Here is a 24,222-nt window from a genome sequence, read left to right as displayed (position 1 = left end):
GCAAACACTCAAACCGCAATGCCACTGAGTCTGGTAAAGACAGATGGGTTTATGGACATAATAGTGGCATAGTGGTGAGAAGACGGGACTGGTATCCCAGATACGGTTTTAAGTTCAGCTGAAAGCAGCAGTATTATTAATTTGGATTTTGCACTTTTGAAAACCAAGCTCCGATGGAGGAAATTATCGTGCGGAAATTATCATGCCGTTATCGAATTGTCATGAAAAACCTGGTTGTTTCACTTATGATCTTTAAGGAAGAGGTATTCTACCTTCACTTGCCTGGTCTGGTCTGCATCTCATGCAAATACAAACATCATGGTCAATCATTACAATTGGAATGATCTGTAAAATTAATGGTGTCCACAAATTAATGTTCCAAATTCAAACGATGAAAGATAATGAAAGGGGATACAATTTATATGCCTGGTGTTGGCTTAATGGTTTGGGTGGTGGACTTGGGATCCTCGGAACCTGAGTTCAAATCCTGCTTGGCTGTTGAATTAATACCAGGTGGGGCTGATTCAGCCTGTACAACCTTCTGAGGGTGGCAAAATGAGTGCCATTGAGATGGGATGATTGAGCCATTTGAGTATCCTGTGTTGGAGTGTTGACCTGTCCAGGATTGTGCCCAACAGTCCAGGAGACTGCTTAGGCTGCACCAATGCTCTGTACAGATTATGGTCCTAATGGATTTGGATTTTTGGATTTAGATGCAACGATGTAATTTGCTGCATCTGAAAGAACATTTCATAAAGTTTTTTATTGACTTTTTTCGTTTCCAGGTGTCTCCTATAACTGGTAGTGTCACATTTACTGCAAATAGCATCCACACAAGAAAAGCACAGTTTGTTGCCAGGTTTATACTGTATTGACCAAATCAGCTACACAGGTTCGATCGAATGGAAGGCATCCACCATTGGGAGAAATGATTCGTGAGTAGCACAAAAAGTTTACATAAGCTGGTAACATCCTGCAGATGAAGAGGGCAGGCTGGCCAAGAACAAGTGGTGAGGATGTTGAACACGTTCATGAGTCGTTTCAGCGCAGTCTCCATAAGTTCATTTGGACTGCCGCCAGAGAACTGCACCTACCCCCACTCGATGGTACATGAAGTGCTGCACATGCAACTGCAGCAGTACATGTACAAGGTTCAGCTAGTGCTGACGCTCAAGCCGGATGACTGCGTGTGACACATGGCATTTGCAACGGACATTTTAGAATGCTTAGACAAAGACGATGGATTCCTATGATGCATGCTCTTTTCAGAAGAGTCCACTTTCCACGTTTCAGAGAAGGTTAACAGATATATTGCCAGACTTTGGGACTCTGAGCCCATGAGATCCGAGAGCTTGGGTATAAAAGCCCACGAGTGGTGTGGTCTAATGCATGACCAACTCATTGGGCCATTCTCCTTTACTGGAGCCACAATGAAGTCCAACAATTCCCTGGATATTTTGGAGAACTTTGTACACCGTGAATTGGTGTACCTGCAACCAGAGGTTGCCCCACTCTAGAGTCTGATAGTGTGTGATTTCCTCAATGAATACTTCAATGTTCGACGGATTGGGTGCGATGCTCTGATTCTGTGGCCACTTTGTTTGCTGGACATAACCCCGCTGGATTTTTTTTTTCTATGGGGTTATGTGAAGGACATGGTGTACTGAAAGAGGGTTATCAATATTACGAATCTGAAGAGGAAGACAAAGGCTGCAATTGAGACCATAAATGTAGAAATGCTGAACCGAACCTGGAAGGAAGTGTAGTATTGCCTCAACATGTTAGGTGTGACAAGGAGTGCTCACATAGAAGTGGACTGATAATGACCTTGATAAATCTTAACAATAAAACTTTGAGAAATCTTCTTTCACATGAAGTAAAGCACATCATTATATGCTATTTCATTATTTTTTTCATTATGGTTTGAATTTGAAACCGTAATTTGTGGACAACCTGTACTTGTTATGAAAAGTCTGTTCCCCCAAATTCCCCTCAACAAATGGTAATAAGATTTCAATCAGGAGGGTTTGTTGATCACCATAGTTGAATATATTTACAACGAAGAGCATTATTTAGATGTCTCGCTGTAAAAGTAAGGTGTAAAGGAATCATGTACAAGTACACTTCATGCCTTCTGGTTCCCTCACCCATCAGATGCCAACCTAAATGTTTTAATTTTCATTGTATCTGTTTGGTGCACAGGGTACTGTCATCCGTGTGTTTTCACTTCCTGATGGACAGCGCGTCTTTGAGTTTCGCAGGGGTTTGGCAAGGTGAGGCTCAAAACTTCTTCCACATCATAAATGCTCTCGAAGGTTATTCCTACATACAGGAGAGGTGGAACTATCAAGTCGCAAATAAAATTAAAAAAAACATTGATTTAATCAATACTTTGGTTACTATTTGAAAGAAAAAAAATATATATGTATATACAGCTCTGGAAAAAATAAGAGACCACTCCAAAAAATATTTAAATCAGCATAAAAAATATTTCAATTAGATCATGGAGGATGATCCAGAACTGCAGGGTCGACCGGAGTGCTCAGTTCCTCAATACTGACCACAGGCTTGTTGTAGCAACTCTAAAGCTGCACCTTAAATCCTGGAGAATGGTACCATCCCAGCCGAGGCTGGATGTTGCCAAGCTCGGGGATGAGAGAGTAGCTGAGGAGTTTGCGAACAGGCTGAGTGGACACTTGGGGTCCTGAAGGGTCCTGAAGAGTTGTGGAGCGCCTTCAAGACCACCGTCCTTGATGTTGCCGGTGGATGCCTTGGAGCTCACCGCAGGGCAAAGAAGAATTTTGTCTCTCAAGGGACACTGGATACCATTGACCAGAGTCGCAGGGCCAGGCTGAATGGCAGAGCTGAGCTGTTCACGGAGCTGAGGCGTAAAACTGTACGTGCACTGAGGGTGGACAAGGAGGCCTATGTGCGAGGAATCTGTGAGGGGGTAGAGCATCACCTGTGGACAGGTGATTCTCGTCCTGCTTACAGGGGAATTCGCGCATTACGTTCATCCAAGCCCATCCATCGGAGCACTGCAGTTTGAGCAGAGAGTGGTAGGCTCTTGATAGAGGAGTCTGAAGTGAAGGCCCGCTGGGCCGGTTACTTTGAGCGGTTGTACCAGGCTGATCCCCCAACTGTCGAGTTGGACGTCAAGGGTGTTACAATCCCTGTTGCTGACCCTCGGATCAACTGTGGTCCACCTACGCTTGTGGAAACACGGGCTGCGGTGAACCAGTTGAAACGGGGCAAAGCTCCAGGGATCTGTGGCATCCATGCTGAACTTCTCAAGGCTGGTGGAAATGCTGCACTCGTGTCGTTGCATGCAGTTTTGTGCTCTGCCTGGAACACAGGCATCATCCCAACTGACTGGAAGAGGGGCCTTGTTGTCCCTATCTGGAAAGGGAAGGGTGATCACCAAGACTGCAATAACTACCGAGGGGTGACGATGCTCTCAGTGCCGGGCAAGGTCTTTGCAGGGATAATTCTTGATAGGGTTCGCCACCATCTGCTTGAGCACCAGCGTCCAGAGCAGTCAGGCTTTACACCAAAGAGGTCAACGATTGACCGTATCCTTGCACTTTGTGTCCTCACCGAACGCAGACGAGAGTTTCGGCAGTGGCTGCTTGCAGCCTATGTTGATCTCTGTAAAGCGTTCGATTCAGTGAATCGGGATGTCCTCTGGAGGAATCTTGGTCTTCGTGGGGTGCCACCAAAACTGATCGATCTGATGTCTTAACTCTACTCTGGCACTGAGCGTGCTGTGAAGTGTGGTGGTACCATCTCTGACTTATTTCCAGTTGTTACTGGAGTTCGTCAGGGGTGTGTACTGGCCCCCACACTTTTCAGCACTTGTATGGACTGGATTCTAGGGAGGATGTCGGAGAGATCAAGTTGCGGTGCATCGTTTGGGAATGTCAAGATCTTGGACCTTGATTTTGCAGATGATGCACTCATCTTTGCGGAGACTTTAGACATCCTCTTGGGGGCCCTCGAGGTGCTGAATGAGGAGTCAGAGCCATTGGGATTGCGGGTGTCTTGGGTCAAAACTAAGATCCAGGCTTTCGGTGACATCTTGGATGCTGCTGTCCTGTCTGTGTCTGTTTGTGGTGAGGATGTTGAGGTCGTGGAGAGATTCACTTACCTTGGCAGTGATATTCATGTCTCTGCTGGCTGCGAGTCAGAGGTCAATAGACGTCTGGGTTGGGCCTGGGGAGTCATGGATTCACTGGATCATGGGGTGTGGTGCTGCCGGTACCTGTGCGGGAGGACGAAAGTCCGAGTCTTCAGGTCCTTGGTACTTCCAGTCTTGCTCTATGGGTGCGAGACTTGGACTCTGACCAAGGATCTGAAACGGAGACTTAATTCCTTTGGTACCAGGTCTCTTCGGAGAATCCTTGGCTATCGCTGGTTGGATTTTGTGTCCAACGAGCAGTTGCTGAGAAAGACTCGGATGAGATGTGTTACCTGCTTAGTCCGTGAGCGTCAGTTGCGGCTGTATGGACATGTGGCTCGTTTTCCTGATGCTGATCCTGCTCACCAGATTCTCTCAGCGAGTGGAGGAGGCCAGTGGGCCGACCACATGCCTCATGGTTGCAACAGGTTGACCATCATCTCAAGGAGATGGGGATGGGCCTGGCATCTGCCTGGGGGATGGCCAGATGGAGGCCCCTGGAATACCGGTGGAAAGTGGACGCAGCGACGCGCTGTTCTGGCACATGCTCCCATACCTGATCTCTACATGGATGGCGGCAGCCATTCCATTCCAGTGTGTGTTGAATTCCAACACAGGCACACCTCATTCTACTTGGTGAGGTACTGATTAGGTGATCACCTGAACCGAATCTTATTTAACAAGGAAAAGTATAAAAACCACTGCTGTGGTCATCACTATCCTCTTTCAATAGGACCAGCTGGATGGCAAAAACAGTGCTAGTAGTACCTCAAAAGTGATTGGAATCAAAAAAATAACTACTGACCATGCCAAAAGAGTTTTAAAAGGAAAGTTTTGAGTGAGGAAAAGAAGGGTTCAATTCTGGCTTTACTGGCAGAGGGATACAGTGAGCGTCACGTTGCTTCCATCCTTAAAATTTCAAAGACGGCAGTTCATAAGAACAAGGTCAAGCAGCAGACATTGGGGACAACAAAGCTACAGACTGTCAGAGGGTGAAAACGACTTTCCACTGGCCGGGATGACCGCCAATTAATTCGAATTTCACTCAACAACCGTAGGATGACATCAAGTGACCTACAAAAAGAATGGCAAACGGCAGCTGGGGTGAAGTGCACGGCGAGGACGGTTCGAAACAAGCTCCTAGGGGCAGGGCTGAAGTCGTGCAAAGCCAGAAAAAAAGCCCTTCATCAATGAAAAGCAAAGAAGACCCAGGCTGAGGTTTGCAAAAGACCATAAGGATTGGACCGTAGAGGACTGGAGTAAGGTCATCTTCTCTGATGAGTCCAATTTTCAGCTTTGCCCAACACCTGGTCGTCTAATGGTTAGACAGAGACCTGGAGAGGCCTACAAGTCACAGTGTCTCGCACCCACTCTGAAATTTGGTGGAGGATCAGTGATGATCTGGAGGTGCTTCAGCAAGGCTGGAATCGGGCAGATTTGTCTTTGTGAAGGACTCGTGAATCAAGCCAGGTACAAGGTTGTCCTGGAAGAACACTTGCTTCCTTCTGCTCTGACAATGTTCCCCAACTCTGAGGATTGGTTTTTCCAGCAGGACAATGCTCCATGCCACACAGTCAGGTCAATCAAGGTGTGGATGGAGGACTATCAGATCAAGACCCTGTCATGACCAGCCCAATCTCCAGACCTGAACCCCATTAAAAACCTCTGGAATGTGATCAAGAGGAAGATGGATGGTCACAAACCATCAAACAAAGCCGAGATGCTTGAATTTTTGCGCCAGGAGTGGCATAAAGTCACCCAACAGCAATATGAAAGACTGGTGGAGAGCATGCCAAGACGCATGACAGCTGTGATTGAAAATCAGGGTTATTCCATAAAATATTGATTTCTGAACTCTTCCTGAGTTAAAACATTAGTATTGTGTTGTTTAAAAATGAATATGAACTTGTTTTGTTTGTATTACTTGAGGTCTGAAAACACTGAATCTTTGTTGTTATTTTGACCAGTTGTCATTTCTGCAAAAAAATGCTCCAAATGACAATATTTTTATTCGGAATTTGGGAGAAATGTTGTCAGTAGTTTATAGAATAAAACAAAAAATGTTCATTTTATTCAAACACATACCTTTAAATAGTAAAACCAGAAAAACTGATAATTTTGCAGTGGTCTCTTAATTTTTTCCAGAGCTGTATATATATATATATATATATATATATATATATATATATATATATATATATATATATATATATATATATATATATATGCATATGTGTGTGTATATATATATAAAAATATGCATATATGTGTATGTGTGTGTGTGTATATATGTATATATATATATATATATATATATATATCTTCTTCTTCTTCTTTCGGCTGCTCCCGTTAGGGGTCGCCACAGCGGATCATCCATTATGATCCGCATAGTGATTTGGCACATGTTTTACGCCGGATGCCCTTCCTGACGCAACCCTGGTCGCCTCTTATGACACAGGGATATGGTACACCTATTTTAACCGGGGTATACACCGGCGCAGTATACTGGTACTCATTTCGCCGACCTCGGAAGGATGACAGGCTGAGTCAACCCCCTGGTGTATTAATTCAGTGGCTGAACGGGGCTTGAACTCAGGACCTCTTGGATCCCAAGCCGCTGCCCTAACCACTGCGCCAACACCAGGCTTATATTGATATATATATATATATATATATATATATATATATATATATATATATATATATATATATATATATATATATATATATATATATATATATATATATATATATATATATATATATATATATATATATATATATATATATATATATATATATATATATATATATATATATATATATATATATATATATATATATATTGATATATATATATATATATATATTGATATATATATATTGATATATATATATATATATATTGATATATATATATATATATATTGATATATATATATATATATATATATATTGATATATATATATTGATATAGATATATAATGATATAGATATATAATGATATATATATATATATATATATATATATATATATATATATATATATATTGATATAGATATATAATGATTTGTTCCTTGCATCACAGAGTGTTTGTTCATCCCGACACCCCAATAAATAAAAAAATAGGGGCAATACCCCTGCACTGACCTGGGAGAACCAGGGGACCACTACTAGGTGTGGATGACCCACAGAGTATGTAAATTAGCCGATGGTTTGAATGAACTTGTGAAAGCACCATGTAGAGATTATTCCTACCAAATTACATCTAAATCGGGTGAATATACTTTTTGAGAAGTCAAAAGCAGCGATCCCAAAATCGTCATGACCTTTGACCTTTAAATTTACCTCCTTAATATGCAATTCTTTGATGGGACTTGCAAGGCATCAGAAGGCCTTGGTCCTCAGAAGTTCTTCAAAATTTGTTGAAAATAAGACAACGGTATTAGTTTGAGCGTCACAGGTGATGAAGGTTGTGGTCAAGTTTCATCCAAAGTGTGTGTGTGTGTGTGTGTGTGTGTGTGTGTGTGTGTGTGTGTGTGTGTGTGTGTGTGTGTGTGTGTGTGTGTGTGTGTGTGTGTGTGTGTGTGTGTGTGTGTGTGTGTGTGTGTGTGTGTGTGTGTGTGTGTGTGTGTGTGTGTAGTTTCAGAGAAGAAAGCAAATACCTATTTGGTGGGAGCAAACCTGGAATCACTTTGACCCCCCATAAATCCCCATAGACCCTGAATTTTGTTTTTTAATGCCGTGAACAAACTTTAGTCCATCACTGGAGAGATAAAGGTTGTGGTCAAGTTTCATCCAAATCATTTTGCGTAGTTTCAGAGAAGAAGATCCGAGTGTTTACATATTGACTTACTCACTGACTGACTGACTGACGACAGACACCTCACGATGCTAATACCTCACCTGAACAATGTTCCAGGTCAGCTAATTTAAAAAAAAAACAGGTCACATATACTCATCCAGTAACTCGTACCTTATCCTTCTTAAACCTAAGCTTACTGCTCACCTTCTCTCCTTTGTCCACCTCTTCTCACCTCTGTGGAACTACCTCCCTGGATATAGTTTAGATATGTTCTTCTCTGTACTCCTTTAACATTGAGATCCACTATCATCTCACTCCATTCCGCATTCTTAACCTCTACCTGTTCTACTTTTGCTGAATCCTCCCTCCAGTCCACCTGCAAAGGTATTTTTCTCATGTTTTGCCTATTTCTAGGCTTTTACTGTCTCCTCACATCCCCTTTGTTTTCCTATCCCTCTCTCTTTTTCCTTGGTCTGTCCATACATCCCAACTCATTGTGTTGTGTATCTGTTCATTCCTTGCCAGTTTGTCCCCCAATCCAAGTTCCTTTATGTTGCATTGCTACGATGCAAACACATCTCACCCTCTGTTGTTCAGAATTTTCGATGAGCATTGAACTATTTATTTAGAAAAAATATTAGTGTTTCTAGACAGGGTAAGATTTGAGGGAAGGTGGTATTCCAGATTTTGAGACGACCATAGCTGGAATGTTCCATGTTAGTGTCACAAATAACCTGGAGATGCATTATCCTCAAACAAGATATAAATTATATCCCCACCAACTCCCACCCTCATAAAAGGCATCCACCATAATGTATATAATGATCATTTTGGTCTGACGAAGTAAATAAGGCAGAAAGGGCACTGTCCAGGACTGGTGTTAATGTGCACTTGTGACAATCCATGTGACCATTGTCTTTGAGTGGTGGTCCAGGGTAATACCCGATGGCGACCTCTTCTCTCTCCTCGTCCTAAATGTCTTTCCCCTCTCTTCCATCTTTCCACATTCACCTCACCTCCTTCCTCTCTCCTATATGCCTTCTTTCATTTTCAAATTAATTTTCTCATAATCTTTCTCCTACCCCAGTGCATACCTGGTAAATTGATGACCTTGAAGCAATGTAAATGAGTAGAGCTGGCAAATTCCATGCTGGTGGACAAATCGTTATTGTTCATTAGTGTTTGTGAGTGTTCTTCGAGGTAATACAACTCTGAGACGCCATATAGCCAAGCTATATTGTTCGATAATCACTAAGATGAGTACCACAGAGCCAAGCTTTATTGTTTGACAATTACCGAGATGAGTACCCGAGAGCCAAACTATATTGTTCGATAATCACTAAGATGAGTACCACAGAGCCAAGCTTTATTGTTTGACAATTACCGAGATGAGTACCCGAGAGCCAAACTATATTATTCGATAATTACCGAGATGAGAACCATAGAGCCAAGCTATATTATTCGATAATTACCGAGATGAGTACCATAGAGCCAAACTATATTATTCGATAATTACCGAGATGAGTACCATAGAGCCAAGCTATATTATTCGATAATCACTGAAATGAGAACCATAGAGCCAAGCTATATTAGTCCATAATTACCAAGATGAGTACCATAGAGCCAAGCTATATTATTCGATAATCACTGAAATGAGTACCATAGAGCCAAGCTATATTAGTCGATAATTACCAAGATGAGTACGATAGAGCCAAGCTATATTATTCGATAATCACTGAAATGAGTACCATAGAGCCAAGCTATATTATTCGATAATCACTGAAATGAGAACCATAGAGCCAAGCTATATTAGTCCATAATTACCAAGATGAGTACCATAGAGCCAAGCTATATTATTCGATAATCACTGAAATGAGTACCATAGAGCCAAGCTATATTATTCGATAATCACTGAAATGAGAACCATAGAGCCAAGCTATATTATTCGATAATCACTGAAATGAGAACCATAGAGCCAAGCTATATTAGTCCATAATTACCGAGATGAGTACCATAGAGCCAAGCTATATTATTCGATAATCACTGAAATGAGTACCATAGAGCCAAGCTATATTAGTCGATAATTACCAAGATGAGTACGATAGAGCCAAGCTATATTATTCGATAATCACTGAAATGAGTACCATAGAGCCAAGCTATATTATTCGATAATCACTGAAATGAGAACCATAGAGCCAAGCTATATTAGTCCATAATTACCAAGATGAGTACCATAGAGCCAAGCTATATTATTCGATAATCACTGAAATGAGTACCATAGAGCCAAGCTATATTATTCGATAATCACTGAAATGAGTACCATAGAGCCAAGCTATATTATTCGATAATCACTGAAATGAGAACCATAGAGCCAAGCTATATTATTCGATAATCACTGAAATGAGAACCATAGAGCCAAGCTATATTAGTCCATAATTACCGAGATGAGTACCATAGAGCCAAGCTATATTATTCGATAATCACTGAAATGAGTACCATAGAGCCAAGCTATATTAGTCGATAATTACCAAGATGAGTACGATAGAGCCAAGCTATATTATTCGATAATCACTGAAATGAGTACCATAGAGCCAAACTATATTATTCGATAATTACTGAAATGAGTACCATAGAGCCAAGCTATATTATTCGATAATCACTGAAATGAGTACCATAGAGCCAAGCTATATTAGTCGATAATTACCAAGATGAGTACGATAGAGCCAAGCTATATTATTCGATAATCACTGAAATGAGTACCATAGAGCCAAGCTATATTAGTCGATAATTACCAAGATGAGTACGATAGAGCCAAGCTATATTATTCGATAATCACTGAAATGAGTACCATAGAGCCAAGCTATATTATTCGATAATCACTGAAATGAGTACCATAGAGCCAAACTATATTATTCGATAATTACCGAGATGAGTTCCATTTAGCCAAGCTATATTATTCGATAATTACCGAGATGAGTTCCATTTAGCCAAGCTATATTATTCGATAATCACTGAAATGAGTACCATAGAGCCAAGCTATATTAGTCGATAATTACCGAGATGAGTACCATCGAGCCAAGCTATATTATTCGATAATCACTGAAATGAGTACCATAGAGCCAAACTATATTATTCGATAATTACCGAGATGAGTTCCATTTAGCCAAGCTATGTTATTCGATAATTACCGAGATGAGTACCATAGAGCCAAGCTATATTATTCGATAATCACTGAAATGAGTACCATAGAGCCAAGCTATATTAGTCGATAATTACCAAGATGAGTACGATAGAGCCAAGCTATATTATTCGATAATCACTGAAATGAGTACCATAGAGCCAAGCTATATTATTCGATAATTACCGAGATGAGTACCATAGAGCCAAACTATATTATTCGATAATTACCGAGATGAGTACCTTAGAGCCAAACTATATTATTCGATAATTACCGAGATGAGTACCATAGAGGCAAGCTATATTGTTTGATAATCACTAAGATGAGAACCACATAGCGAAGCAGTATTGTTCGATAATCACTGAGATGAGTTCCATTTAGCAAAGCTATATTGTTCGATAATCACTGAGATGAGTACCATACAGCGAAGCTATATTATTCGATAATCACTGAGATGAGTACCACATTGCGAAGCTGTATTGTTCGATAATTACTGAGATGAGTTCCATTCAGCCAAGCTATATTATTCGATAATTACCGAGATGAGTACCATAGAGCCAAGCTATATTATTCGATAATCACTGAAATGAGTACCATAGAGCCAAGCTATATTAGTCGATAATTACCAAGATGAGTACCATAGAGCAAAGCTATATTAGTCGATAATTACCAAGATGAGTACGATAGAGCCAAGCTATATTATTCGATAATCACTGAAATGAGTACCATAGAGCCAAACTATATTATTCGATAATTACCGAGATGAGTACCATAGAGCCAAACTATATTATTCGATAATCACTGAAATGAGTACCATAGAGCCAAGCTATATTATTCGATAATCACTGAAATGAGTACCATAGAGCCAAGCTATATTAGTCGATAATTACCAAGATGAGTACGATAGAGCCAAGCTATATTATTCGATAATCACTGAAATGAGTACCATAGAGCCAAGCTATATTAGTCGATAATTACCAAGATGAGTACGATAGAGCCAAGCTATATTATTCGATAATCACTGAAATGAGTACCATAGAGCCAAGCTATATTATTCGATAATCACTGAAATGAGTACCATAGAGCCAAACTATATTATTCGATAATTACCGAGATGAGTTCCATTTAGCCAAGCTATATTATTCGATAATTACCGAGATGAGTTCCATTTAGCCAAGCTATATTATTCGATAATCACTGAAATGAGTACCATAGAGCCAAGCTATATTAGTCGATAATTACCGAGATGAGTACGATAGAGCCAAGCTATATTATTCGATAATCACTGAAATGAGTACCATAGAGCCAAGCTATATTAGTCGATAATTACCGAGATGAGTACCATCGAGCCAAGCTATATTATTCGATAATTACCGAGATGAGTACCATAGAGCCAAGCTATATTATTCGATAATCACTGAAATGAGTACCATAGAGCCAAGCTATATTAGTCGATAATTACCAAGATGAGTACGATAGAGCCAAGCTATATTATTCGATAATCACTGAAATGAGTACCATAGAGCCAAACTATATTATTCGATAATTACCGAGATGAGTACCATAGAGCCAAACTATATTATTCGATAATCACTGAAATGAGAACCATAGAGCCAAGCTATATTATTCGATAATCACTGAAATGAGTACCATAGAGCCAAGCTATATTACTCGATAATCACTGAAATGAGTACCATAGAGCCAAGCTATATTATTCGATAATTACGGAGATGAGTACCATAGAGCCAAACTATATTATTCGATAATTACCGAGATGAGTACCATAGAGGCAAGCTATATTGTTTGATAATCACTAAGATGAGTACCACATAGCGAAGCAGTATTGTTCGATAATCACTGAGATGAGTTCCATTTAGCAAAGCTATATTGTTCGATAATCACTGAGATGAGTACCATACAGCGAAGCAATATTATTCGATAACCACTGAGATGAGTACCATACAGCGAAGCTATATTATTCGATAATCACTGAGATGAGTACCATACAGCGAAGCTATATTATTCGATAATCACTGAGATGAGTACCACATTGCGAAGCTATATTATTCGATAATCACTGAGATGAGTACCACATTGCGAAGCTGTATTGTTCGATAATTACTGAGATGAGTACCATACAGCGAAGCTATATTATTTGATAATCACTGAGATGAGTACCACATTGCGAAGCAGTATTGTTCGATAATCACTGAGATGAGTACCATACAGCAAAGCTATATTATTCGATAATCACTGAGATGAGTACCATACAGCGAAGCTATATTATTCGATAATCACTGAGATGAGTACCATACAGCAAAGCTATATTATTCGATAATCACTGAGATGAGTACCATACAGCGAAGCTATATTATTCGATAATCACTGAGATGAGTACCATACAGCGAAGCTATATTATTCGATAATCACTGAGATGAGTACCACATTGCGAAGCTGTATTGTTCGATAATCACTGAGATGAGTACCACATTGCAAAGCTGTATTGTTTGATAATTACTGAGATGAGTTCCATTGAGCAAAGCTATATTGTTCGATAGTCACTGAGATGAGTACCATACAGCGAAGCTATATTATTCGATAATCACTGAGATGAGTACCATACAGCAAAGCTATATTATTCGATAATCACTGAGATGAGTACCATACAGCGAAGCTATATTATTCGATAATCACTGAGATGAGTACCACATTGCGAAGCTGTATTGTTCGATAATCACTGAGATGAGTACCACATTGCAAAGCTGTATTGTTTGATAATTACTGAGATGAGTTCCATTGAGCAAAGCTATATTGTTCGATAGTCACTGAGATGAGTTCCATTGAGCAAAGCTATATTGTTCGATAATCACTGAGATGAGTACCATACATCGAAGCTGTATTATTCGATAATCACTGAGATGAGTACCATACAGCGAAGCTATATTATTCGATAATCACTGAAATGAGTACCATACAGCGAAGCTATATTGTTCTATAATCACTGAGATGAGGACCGTACAGCGAAGGTATATTGTTTGATAATCACTGAAATGAGTACCATACAGCGAAGCTATATTGTTCTATAATCACTGAGATGAGGACCGTACAGCGAAGGTATATTGTTTGATAATCACCGAGATGGGTACCATAGAGCCAAGCTATATTTTTCAATAATCACGGAGATGAGAGATGATAATCACCAAGATCAAATTTTTCTGTATGGTTTATCAGCACATCACAGTGGCCTGCATAAGTGTTCACCCCCTACCAATAATGCCACATTTAGATGAATTATGAATTATGTAGAAACAATTTTTCCAAATGAACTTTTTTATTCATAACTGAAGAGATCAATCTAAACACTGTTATAGTTGAAGGAGGTTTCATGTCAGGAGTATCTTCAAAAAACATGTACAAATCAAAATTCACTGGTTGTAAAAGTATTCAGTCCCTTCGGTCAGTACTTGATGGAAGAACCTTTTGCAGCAATGACTGCTACGAGTCTTTCTGGGTAGATCTCTACCAGCTTTGCGCAGTGAGATGGTGAAACTTTTTCCCATTCTTCACGTGAAAATTGCTCGAGTTCTGCCAAGTTTGACGGAGATTGTCGATGGACAACAATCTTCAAGTCTCGCCATAAATGTTTGATTGGGTTCAAGTCAGGACTTTGGGCCACTCAAGAACATTTATTTTCTTCTTATTCAGCCACTCCATTGTGGCTTTAGCTTTGTGCTTCAGGTGATCATTGTCCTGCTGAAATGTGAATCTCTTACCCAGTTTCAGATTCACGGCTCACTCAAGCAGGTTTTCATCAAGGAATCTACTGCACTTTGCACCATCCATTTTCCCTTCTATCCTGACAAGCTTGCCAGTCCCTGCTGATGAAAAGCAGGCCCATAACATGACACTGCCACCACCATGCTTGACAATATGGATGGTGTTGATTGGGTGATGTGCAGTGTTCGGCTTGTGCCAGACATAACACTTTGAATTTAGACCAAAAAGTTCATTTTCTGTGTCATCTGACCACAAAACTTTTCTCCACATACCTGCAATATCATTAAAATACTTTTTCGCAAACTCCATGAGCTTTTAGATGTATCTTTTTCAGTAATGGATTCTTTCTTGCTACCTGTACAGAGTCTGGTTTTGTGGATGGAACGGGATATTGTTAATGAATGAACACTGACCGCCATCACAGACATAGAGCACCGCAGATCTTTCAAAGTCATTGTTGGGTTTACAGTGACATCCCAAACTAGTTTCCTGCTTGCCCGGCTACTGAGTTTGGATGGACAATCTGATGTTGGTAGAGTCTGTGGGGTATGATACGTCTTCTGCTTCTTTATGATGAATTTGACCATACTCAGAGGGATGATGAGTGACTTTGAACTATTCTTAAAACCTTCTCTTGAACTCCACCACTTTATGTCTGACTTCTTTGGAAAGCACCTTGGTCTTCATGTTTGCCTTGTCGGTTGTCCAAGTGACTTGGACCTTAAAACTCCGTTGATAATTAATTGGAGGAGATTAATTTTTAAGTTAAACAATTGATTACATACAGGTGAAAACTATTGCACTTATTTTGTAACCTTTCAAACAGATAATTTGCTCCTGAAGTCATTTGGGATGAATTAGGCAAAGGGGTTGAATACTTATGCAACTAAGAATCATCTGGTTTTTCTCTGTTTATCAAACTTATTCACATTTTATCTGCATTTTTTTAGCTTTATCATTTTGGAGTAGTTTGTGAAGACTCTACATATTAAGTATGATGTGAATTGTGAAAGCATCATGAAATAAGCTCAGGTGGCATCAAAATGTGAAAACTTTGGAGGGGGGGGGGTGTATACATTTGCAGGCCACTCTATGTTCCTATTGTATTTTCTGAGAACATCGAATCACCCTGCAACACTGAAATTACGTGGAACTTACCCAAAGCACATTACTATTTACAGCCAATGACCACAAACGTTATTGCTCTTTCAGTATCCCTTGTCGGTCATTGGTTAGCCATTCACATGTTTTAGTTTTGTGCACCTTTGATTAGATTGGCCGACAACTGTCGAATGTCGGAATTCACATCGTGTATAAATGGCAATCCGATTGAACACGGAGTTCCCAAAACACTGGAAACTTCATCAGGAAAGGTGTTAAAGTGATCCAGCGATGTGATTGTGTTAGCACAACAAAGAAGGTGAGAGCTCATTGTTCTGACACAAATTTCAAGTGTATGTATGTAAGTTGCCTGTAGAGGCATCATGGCCCAACCTTTACATGTATTGGCTTCTACTATGAGAAAAACCCACACATATTTATTCAATTCTATTATTATGCATATCCATCTGTATTTATTATTCCTTTTCTACAGTGATGGATCAAGCCATATAGTTACCCCCACCACCAAAGGTGGACAGAGGTTATGTTTTTCACCCCTGTCTGTCTGTTTGTCTCGCTGTCTTTTGTCTGTGGCAAGATATCTCAAAAAGTTACGGACGGATTTGGACGAAACTTGATGGACATGTTGGGTATGTGACGAGGACAAACTACGTAGATTTTGATGAAGATCAGAATCTGGATCTGGATACTAGAATTTTAAGTAATTCATCAAGATGGAGAGAAAGGGCAAAAACAATATGTAGCACGATATCTCAAAAAGTAATGGATGGATTTGGACAGAACTTGGTGGACATGTTGAGTGTGCGATGAGGACAAATTGGTTCAATTTCGGTGAAGATCTGGATCCAGATCCAGCCCATCCATCAGGACCTTACTTTGTACAGAGCATCATTGCTGCCGAAGCAGTCTCCTGGGCTATTGGGCACAATCCTGGACAGGTTGCCACTCCAACACAGGATACTCAAATGGCTCAATTATCCTCGCAAGTTGGTACTCATTTTGCCAACCTCAGAAGGATGACAGGCTGAGTCAACCCCACCTGGTATTAATTCAGCACCCAAGCAGGATTTGAACTCAGGACCATAGGAACCCCACCCTCACCATTAATTCAACACCAGGCCTATCGGTGGTATACAAAACATAAACTGTTCAGCCTGGTGGAGTTGTGTGCTCTACCACGTGCTGTTCTAGTTTCAACTATTATAGTAACCTTTATGTTTAAGCATGACATCTTTCATAATTTTGTTCTCCATTAGAAAGCCGAGTAATTGCTGTTCCATCACGTAGATGTTGTTTACGGAAGATGCACAACTTTTTCATACGTGATGAGATTTGGTACATATCTTACTTGTTTGCGAATAGTCTCTCTTAATAAAAAAAAACATTTGGTTAACAATTGGTCAAGTTGAAAAAGCAAAAACAACTATCAAACCTCTTATAGCACAACACCACAACTCCAATAATTTTGCAGAAACAAAAAGACCTCTTATCTCTGAGAAGTTTTGTACGGTCTCTTTTTTTGTGTGTTATTAGTCGAGGCTCGTATAATTGCTAACACATTGAACATATAACAAAGTGAGCAGGAGACAAGAGGGATGGGAGAGAGGGAAGCACAAAAACAGTATGGAACAGAGACATGAGATCTATGGAAGGGAGAGGGTTGGGGCGGGGTACACGAGGTAAACAAGATGGACACGACAGGGACTTTCAGGAAAAAAGCAGGGAATTTGATGGAGGTGGGTTTGGGGTGGGTTAACAGGGGTAGAAAAGATCATGGTTTTGGTTGGGGGAAGATAAGAGGTGGTGGTGAACAGCTGTTTTGAAGGCCTGGAGGGAATCATGGGATTGAAGAGAGTGTGGGAATTTATTCCAAAGGTGGGAAAAAAGAGGAATGAAAGAGTGAAGGTTAGCAGTGATTCGTGATTTTGGCAGTTTTGCCAGAAAGGGATTTCTGGCAGACATTGAGTGCCCTGCAGAGATATTTAGGGGACAGAGCACAGACAGAGCTCAGGTGTGCCAAGGAAGGATTTTTCATGAGGGAGGATGCCCACTCGGCGACTGGCTTTGGAGGCCAGCTTGGAAATGTGGCCTTCCCAAGAAAGATCATGGCAGATAGTGAGACCCAGAAGCTTGAATGACAGAACTTCTTCAAGAGGATTGTTGAGAAAGTAGATTGGGGGGGGGGGGGGGTTCCAGACGGTCCTTTCGGAGAGACAAAGTGAGAGTGGGACATTTGTCAGGATTGAAAGACATGTTCCAAATGTTTGACCAGTTTGTGATTTTATCCAGATCTGCAGAGAACGAGGAGGCTGCTGTGTGCCGATCTGAGGGATGACAGGTAGCAAGACAGAGGGTGGAGTTATCAGCAAAGAGATAAAGTGGATTTTCCAGAGTCGGAGAGATCATTGATGAAAACCAGAACAAGCACAGGGCCCAGAACACTGTCTTGAGGAACTCCAGCCTGGACAGGAAGAAGAGATGAGAGAGAGCCATTAAGAGCCACACGTTGACTGTGACAGGAAAGGAAGTCCGTGAGCCATGGGTGGAGATTTCCTTGGATACCGTATGAAGAGAGTTTTGTGAGCAGGGCAGGGTGCCAGACCGTATTGAAAGCTCGCGATATGTCTCGGGAGATGGCTCTGATTTCATATCTGGCATCGAGGATCTCTAGCCATTGTTGGGAGAGCAGAAGCAGCATATCCAGGGTAGGGTGACCTGGTCTGAATTCAAATTCATGATCAGAAATGAAGCCGTTATCGAGGAGGAAGGATTTAATGTCTGAAGCGATGATGGATTTCATCACCTTGCTGATGATTGGGAGAAGGCTGATTGGTCTGTAGTTGCAGGGATCTGTTTTTGCACCTTTGTTTGCAGAGCGGTGATGTTTGCTGATTTCTGAGCAGATGGCAGATGACCTTGCACAAATGAGAGGGTGAATAGAACAGAGAGAGGGTGAGCAAGAGCAGCAGAGCAGGTTTTTAGGACACTTGGGTGATGCCATCTGGTCCGGTTGCCAAATCAGAGTCGAGGTTTGACAGCAAACTCTCCACCCTGTTGGGAGAAAAGGACACAGAGTCCAGGAGTAGCTCAGTGAAAATGGGTAAGGTGGATACTGACAGCGATGGGTTTGGGACGTTGAGGCTGAGTTTGGTGAATCAATTGTTTGTAGTTGAAAAATAATTCAATTTGAGTTTTATGTCATTCAAGAGTTGTCAGGACCTGAAGATTATAACATGACCCCCAGATGTGCTTCAATCTCCACCTTGGCATTTGACGGAGAAGGCATGTGGCTGGCCGCGGCGAGCAACACTGAGACGATCCACGTGTTTCGAGCAACACGTGACAGGTAGCAACAAACTCATTGGCATTATCTTCAGCTCAGGCTTGCCATATTAAAGTTCTTTGGGTTATTATTAAAATCCCAGTGTGTATTTATCTATATGTGACCACCTTGTGAAACAGGGGAAAAAAACAATTTGTCACAGTTTTATGATGAGTTCCTCTAAGTGAGGAATTGATGTAACAGCCCACTGAATACTGGTTCGTTTTCTCTTCTTAGTTCAGGTGATGGAGCAGAAAGCTGGGCGCAGTGGGGAGGCTGGGTGTTTGGCATGATGTCACAAGTTCGAGCATTTGCTATGGCCCGACCTCCGAATCCAGCCCCTCCATACAGCTGTGCTCTTTGCAAGTAAATCACAAACTTCATGTCCTGTGAATGCATCTTTCTTCATAACAGCGATACGTGTTATAAAATGGATGGAAGAAAGTGTTTGTAATAGGACAGTTGGCAGTTTTTATATGACATCCCAATCCTCAATTTGCTATCTTGGTGTGTTAACTTTGCCTACTTGCTTTAACCACAGATTGGGAGGTGTGCTCCGTGTGTTGGTGTGCTCGGCGGATGGTCACCTGTTGGTGTTTGCTTTGGATACAACAGCTGGTGGGACATGCAGCCTCGTGTGCTGTTACAGGTACTTTACAAGCCCCGTCACTGTTTTGGTAATTTTCTTTTCTGTCCACCACCTGAACAATTCGTTGATGACGTGCTTACTTTCTCAATGTGTTTGACTTCAGCCTGCTTATTTATTTTAATATACATTGATACAGGCTCATAATGGAGCATGAACATAAATCACGAGCTCGGGATAGACATTGGTGTACTTCGATGGCAATTTCAGGGACATCAGCATACGAGGGACAAATACATGAAGCATATGGGATTTCAACCTGGGTTCTCAATGAATCACGAGCCATCAGTGCAGATGAGAATGCTGAGCAGGTTAATTTTGTGGATGTTGACTTTTTCCCTCAAATAGTCACACTATCAATGTAATAAACAAAGCTTTTATGACTGGCCATTGACTCCATAAGAATAGCAGCAACCTGTGCTCTTTGAGGCTGGTGTCGTTTAATGGCCAACATTAAAAAAAATTATTTATCTTACTTTTACTTTTGCATGTGCACATGTGGAATTATTTTCCAGTATTTTTTTAATTTCCCACTGGCATGCTTCAATGTAGTTGATGCCTCGTCTCCACTAGCACGTTGGCATTGTGCCTGCACCATATTAGCACATGCTCCATTTACCGCTGCATGCCGGGAGTGAGACCGAGCCATAATACATCTGCATTGTACAGTGTGCTTGCTCAGCTGCTTTGAACAATACCAAATTGACATCAACCTTGGGTTGGCTTGGCTTGCATTCCCATCTGAATTCTTTCCATGATGCTGGAATAAGAGGTTCAAGTTCCATACACGATGTAATTGTTCATTGTCTACTAATGTTCTTGCAATTAATGTACAGAAAAATACGCCGTCTTTGTCTGGCGTCCCGTTGTGTGCCTCCTCGTGTTTTTGAGCAGCAATAACTTCAACCAAATGTTTCCTGTAACTCTTGATCAGTTCTGCACATCGGCTTGGAGGAATTTTGGCCCATTCCTTCTTACAGAACTGCTTTAACTCAGAGATATTTGTGGGCTTTTTTGCATGAACTGCTCACTTCTAGTTCTGCCACAACATTTCAATTGGGTTCAGGTCTGGACTTTGACTTGGCTATTCCAAAATGCAAAATCTCTTCTGCTTCAGCCATTCTGTTGTAGATTTACCTGTGTGTTTAGGATCATTGTCTTGCTGCATGACCTACTTTCTGTTAAGCTTCAGCTCACAGACGGATGCCCTGATATTCTTCTGCAGAATGTTCTGGTACAATCCAGAATTCATGGTTCCATCAATGATGGCAAGCCATCCTGGTCGAGAGGCAGCAAAGCAGCCCCCAGCCATGATACTCCGACCACCATGCTTCATGGTTGGGATGAGGTTCTTATGTTGGAATGCAGTGTTTGGTTTTCACCAAACATAAAGTTTCTCATTTAAGCCAAAAAGTTCCACTTTCGACCTACCTGTCCACAGAACATTCTTCCAATAGCCATCCGGATCATCCAGGTGGTTTTGGTAAACTTGAGACGGGCAGCAATGTTCATCTTGGAGAGCAGTGGCTTCCTCCTTGCTGTCCTCCCATGCACGCCATTCTTATTCAGTGTTTTCCTGATGGCGGACTCGTGAATAATATATAACCTGGTATTGGCTTAGCAGTTAGGGTGGTGGCTTGGGATCCTATGGTCCTGAGTTCAAGCCTCGTTGGCTGCTGAATTAACACCATGTGGTTGACTCAGCCTGTCATCCTTCTGAAGTCAGCGAAATGAGTACCAGCGTAGCAGCCAAAAGGCTGCACATGAAGGGAAGGGGTATTTGACGGATTTATGAAATCTGTTATTGGTGTGGTGGTGGCATGATGGGCCAAATGGCTTCCTCCTATGCAAAAATTTCCTTGTAATTCGATGTGAACACTGACAGCCAATGCAAGAAAGGCCTGCAGATCCTTAGATGTTACCCTGGGGTTCCTTGTGACCACCTGGATTATTGTATGCCTTGTTCTTGGAGTGATTTTTGTTGGATGACCGCTCTTGGAAAGAGTACCAATGATGTTGAATTATCTCCATTTGCACACCATCTGCCTGACAACTAGTGGAGCCCAACATCTTCAGAAATGGTTTTGTAACCGTTTCCAGACCGATGAACATCGACAACTCTTTTTCTGAGGTCCTCAGAAATCTCTTTTGATTTCTGCATGACATGACATGCTTGCACAAACCTGTGTGGTGAAGAACAGACTATGATGGTGATGAACAAAGTTGATGTTTTTCAGACAGGGCAGGGCCACCCAAACTCACTCCTGATTGTCATCCCATTGATTGAAACACCTGGCTGTAATTACACCTTTAATTGAGCTGATTAACCTGGAGGTTCACATATACTTTTTCCGACAAAGAAATTGAATGTTGGATCATTTTGTTCAATAAATAAATGAAAAGTAGATTGTGTGTGTGTGTGTGTGTGTGTGTGTGTGTGTGTGTGTGTGTGTGTGTGTGTGTGTGTGTGTGTGTGTGTGTGTGTGTGTGTGTGTGTGTGTGTGTGTGTGTGTGTGTGTGTGTGTGTGCACGCTATTTGTTTAATCAGGTTCTCTTTATCTATTATTAGGACTGAGATGAAGATCTGCTCACATTTTATGTCAAATTTATGCAGAAATACAGAAAATTCAAAAGGGTTCACAAACTTTTTCTCACCACCATATAAGAGCAGTTGGAAGAATGGAGAGAGAGGAGAGTGAGTGTCAAGTGGTCTGAGAGTCACAACAGCAAAATCGAGACAGAGGGCTCACATCTGCACCTTTCAGTGTTGTCTCATCTAACAGCCACAAAACACACAAACGCACGCTTGGTCCTGCATGGTCATTGAAGGGGGAGATGGTGGTTTTGGTTTGGTTGCGATTTAATCTCTCTTTACGGCTTTGTTATTCGACTACGCCAGTTTGCTGTTGCTGCTCTTGGGGCTGTTCCACCAGTATCCACTGCAAAATGTCTGCCTTTGGTGCCCTCAAGGCTCTTTCACCTGTATCTACGAGATCGTACTGCCACTGTGGTGATTTGTGTGCCTTGAACACCTTTGTGACTCTCGAAGCTAGATCTGCTGCTACATTTGGTACATTGTTGACAAACTCCAGGTTTCCATGCCAGTGTTTACAGGATGTTCCCGCCATTATGATTATGTGAACAGCTTTGGCTGATAAAGGTAATCTCTCCCTCAATGCCCTCAGGTATGATCTTTATTCAGCATATCCTCCAATTAAGCCTGATATCTTTTTAGCATCCTCAATTTTGTGTTTTTTTTAAGGTGGTAGGCTGCTTGCAGCCACCCAGGGTGATACCACTACCTGTCCCTTTGGATTATTTAGTGGAACATTGATTCTGCTGCAAGCTCTTGGGACAGGCTTCCAGATGGGGATTTGTGGATTTTTGGGGGATCTTTCTGCCTTACAGATTGCATTCCTGGTTTTGCAGTATCTATTAGGGAGTCGATGTTCCCACAGGCTTGGCACCAGAAAGCTAGAGGCCCAAATATGGGTGTAGCAACACCGAAGGCTGCCTTATCATCTGGGCAGAATCTCCCATCCTGCCTTATCATCATAATCTCCCATCCCCTTCTCTGCCATTTCCTGATGGGAGCCGCACTGAGCACGAGATTCCGGTTGGCCATTCCGAGGCCACTAGTTTGCACTGTTGGTGCCATCTGGAATGGCAGTCCCCTGAAGCCACCACCTGCTCTTTATTTTACTCTGGGCCAATCATCTGTGGCACCCTCATCCTGATTATATTTCACATCTTGTTTTCTCGTTAGATGTTTGTTTTTGTTTTTTTTAACTTTCCACCCCCATTTGATTTTAACCCTTCTCCTCGTATCCTTTCACTTCTCCTGATGGCCCATATAATTATAATTGGTGATTATATCATTGGTTTCTTATTTTTGTGTATCATTTAGTTACTGTTTTTGAACGCCTATTATTCATTATTTATTTTTAATTGAGTGGGTGTTACTTGATCTTTTGTTTCCATGGTGCAATTTGATTCGAACTGAAACAGTTTAGTAGATTCAGAGGATGAGTGAGTATCCGCTGAGCCTGATTAGCCGTTTGAGCTTTTTTTTTTTTGTATACCTTGTCGAGGCTCATGTGAGAGCTAACACACAATGCACATCAAGGGGGGTATGAGACAAGAGGGGTGGGAGTGGGAAAGACAAAACGGTGGGGAACAGGGACATTAGGAGA

At 41.3% G+C, this 24,222-nt stretch overlaps 1 protein-coding gene across 1 annotated transcript in view; it reads left to right on the top strand.

Moving 5' to 3' along the window:
- LOC147023388 (WD repeat domain phosphoinositide-interacting protein 2-like) overlaps positions 1 to 24,222 on the top strand; it is a 66,280-nt gene that overhangs the window by 30,632 nt on the left and 11,426 nt on the right. Inside the window, exons 7-10 of the mRNA XM_085888758.1 lie at positions 2,203 to 2,273; positions 19,306 to 19,407; positions 19,621 to 19,749; positions 19,925 to 20,032. Coding sequence (XP_085744884.1) covers positions 2,203 to 2,273; positions 19,306 to 19,407; positions 19,621 to 19,749; positions 19,925 to 20,032 — 410 coding nt within the window. The remainder of the gene's footprint in view (positions 1 to 2,202; positions 2,274 to 19,305; positions 19,408 to 19,620; positions 19,750 to 19,924; positions 20,033 to 24,222) is intronic.

The sequence above is a fragment of the Eptatretus burgeri genome, chromosome 7, assembly GCF_056783735.1.
Source record: "Eptatretus burgeri isolate ZD-2024b chromosome 7, Ebu_testis_v1, whole genome shotgun sequence".
In the NCBI taxonomy this organism is placed as follows: domain Eukaryota; kingdom Metazoa; phylum Chordata; class Myxini; order Myxiniformes; family Myxinidae; genus Eptatretus; species Eptatretus burgeri.
Note: the sequence above shows the minus strand (reverse complement) of the source record. Positions and strands in the feature narration are given on the sequence as shown.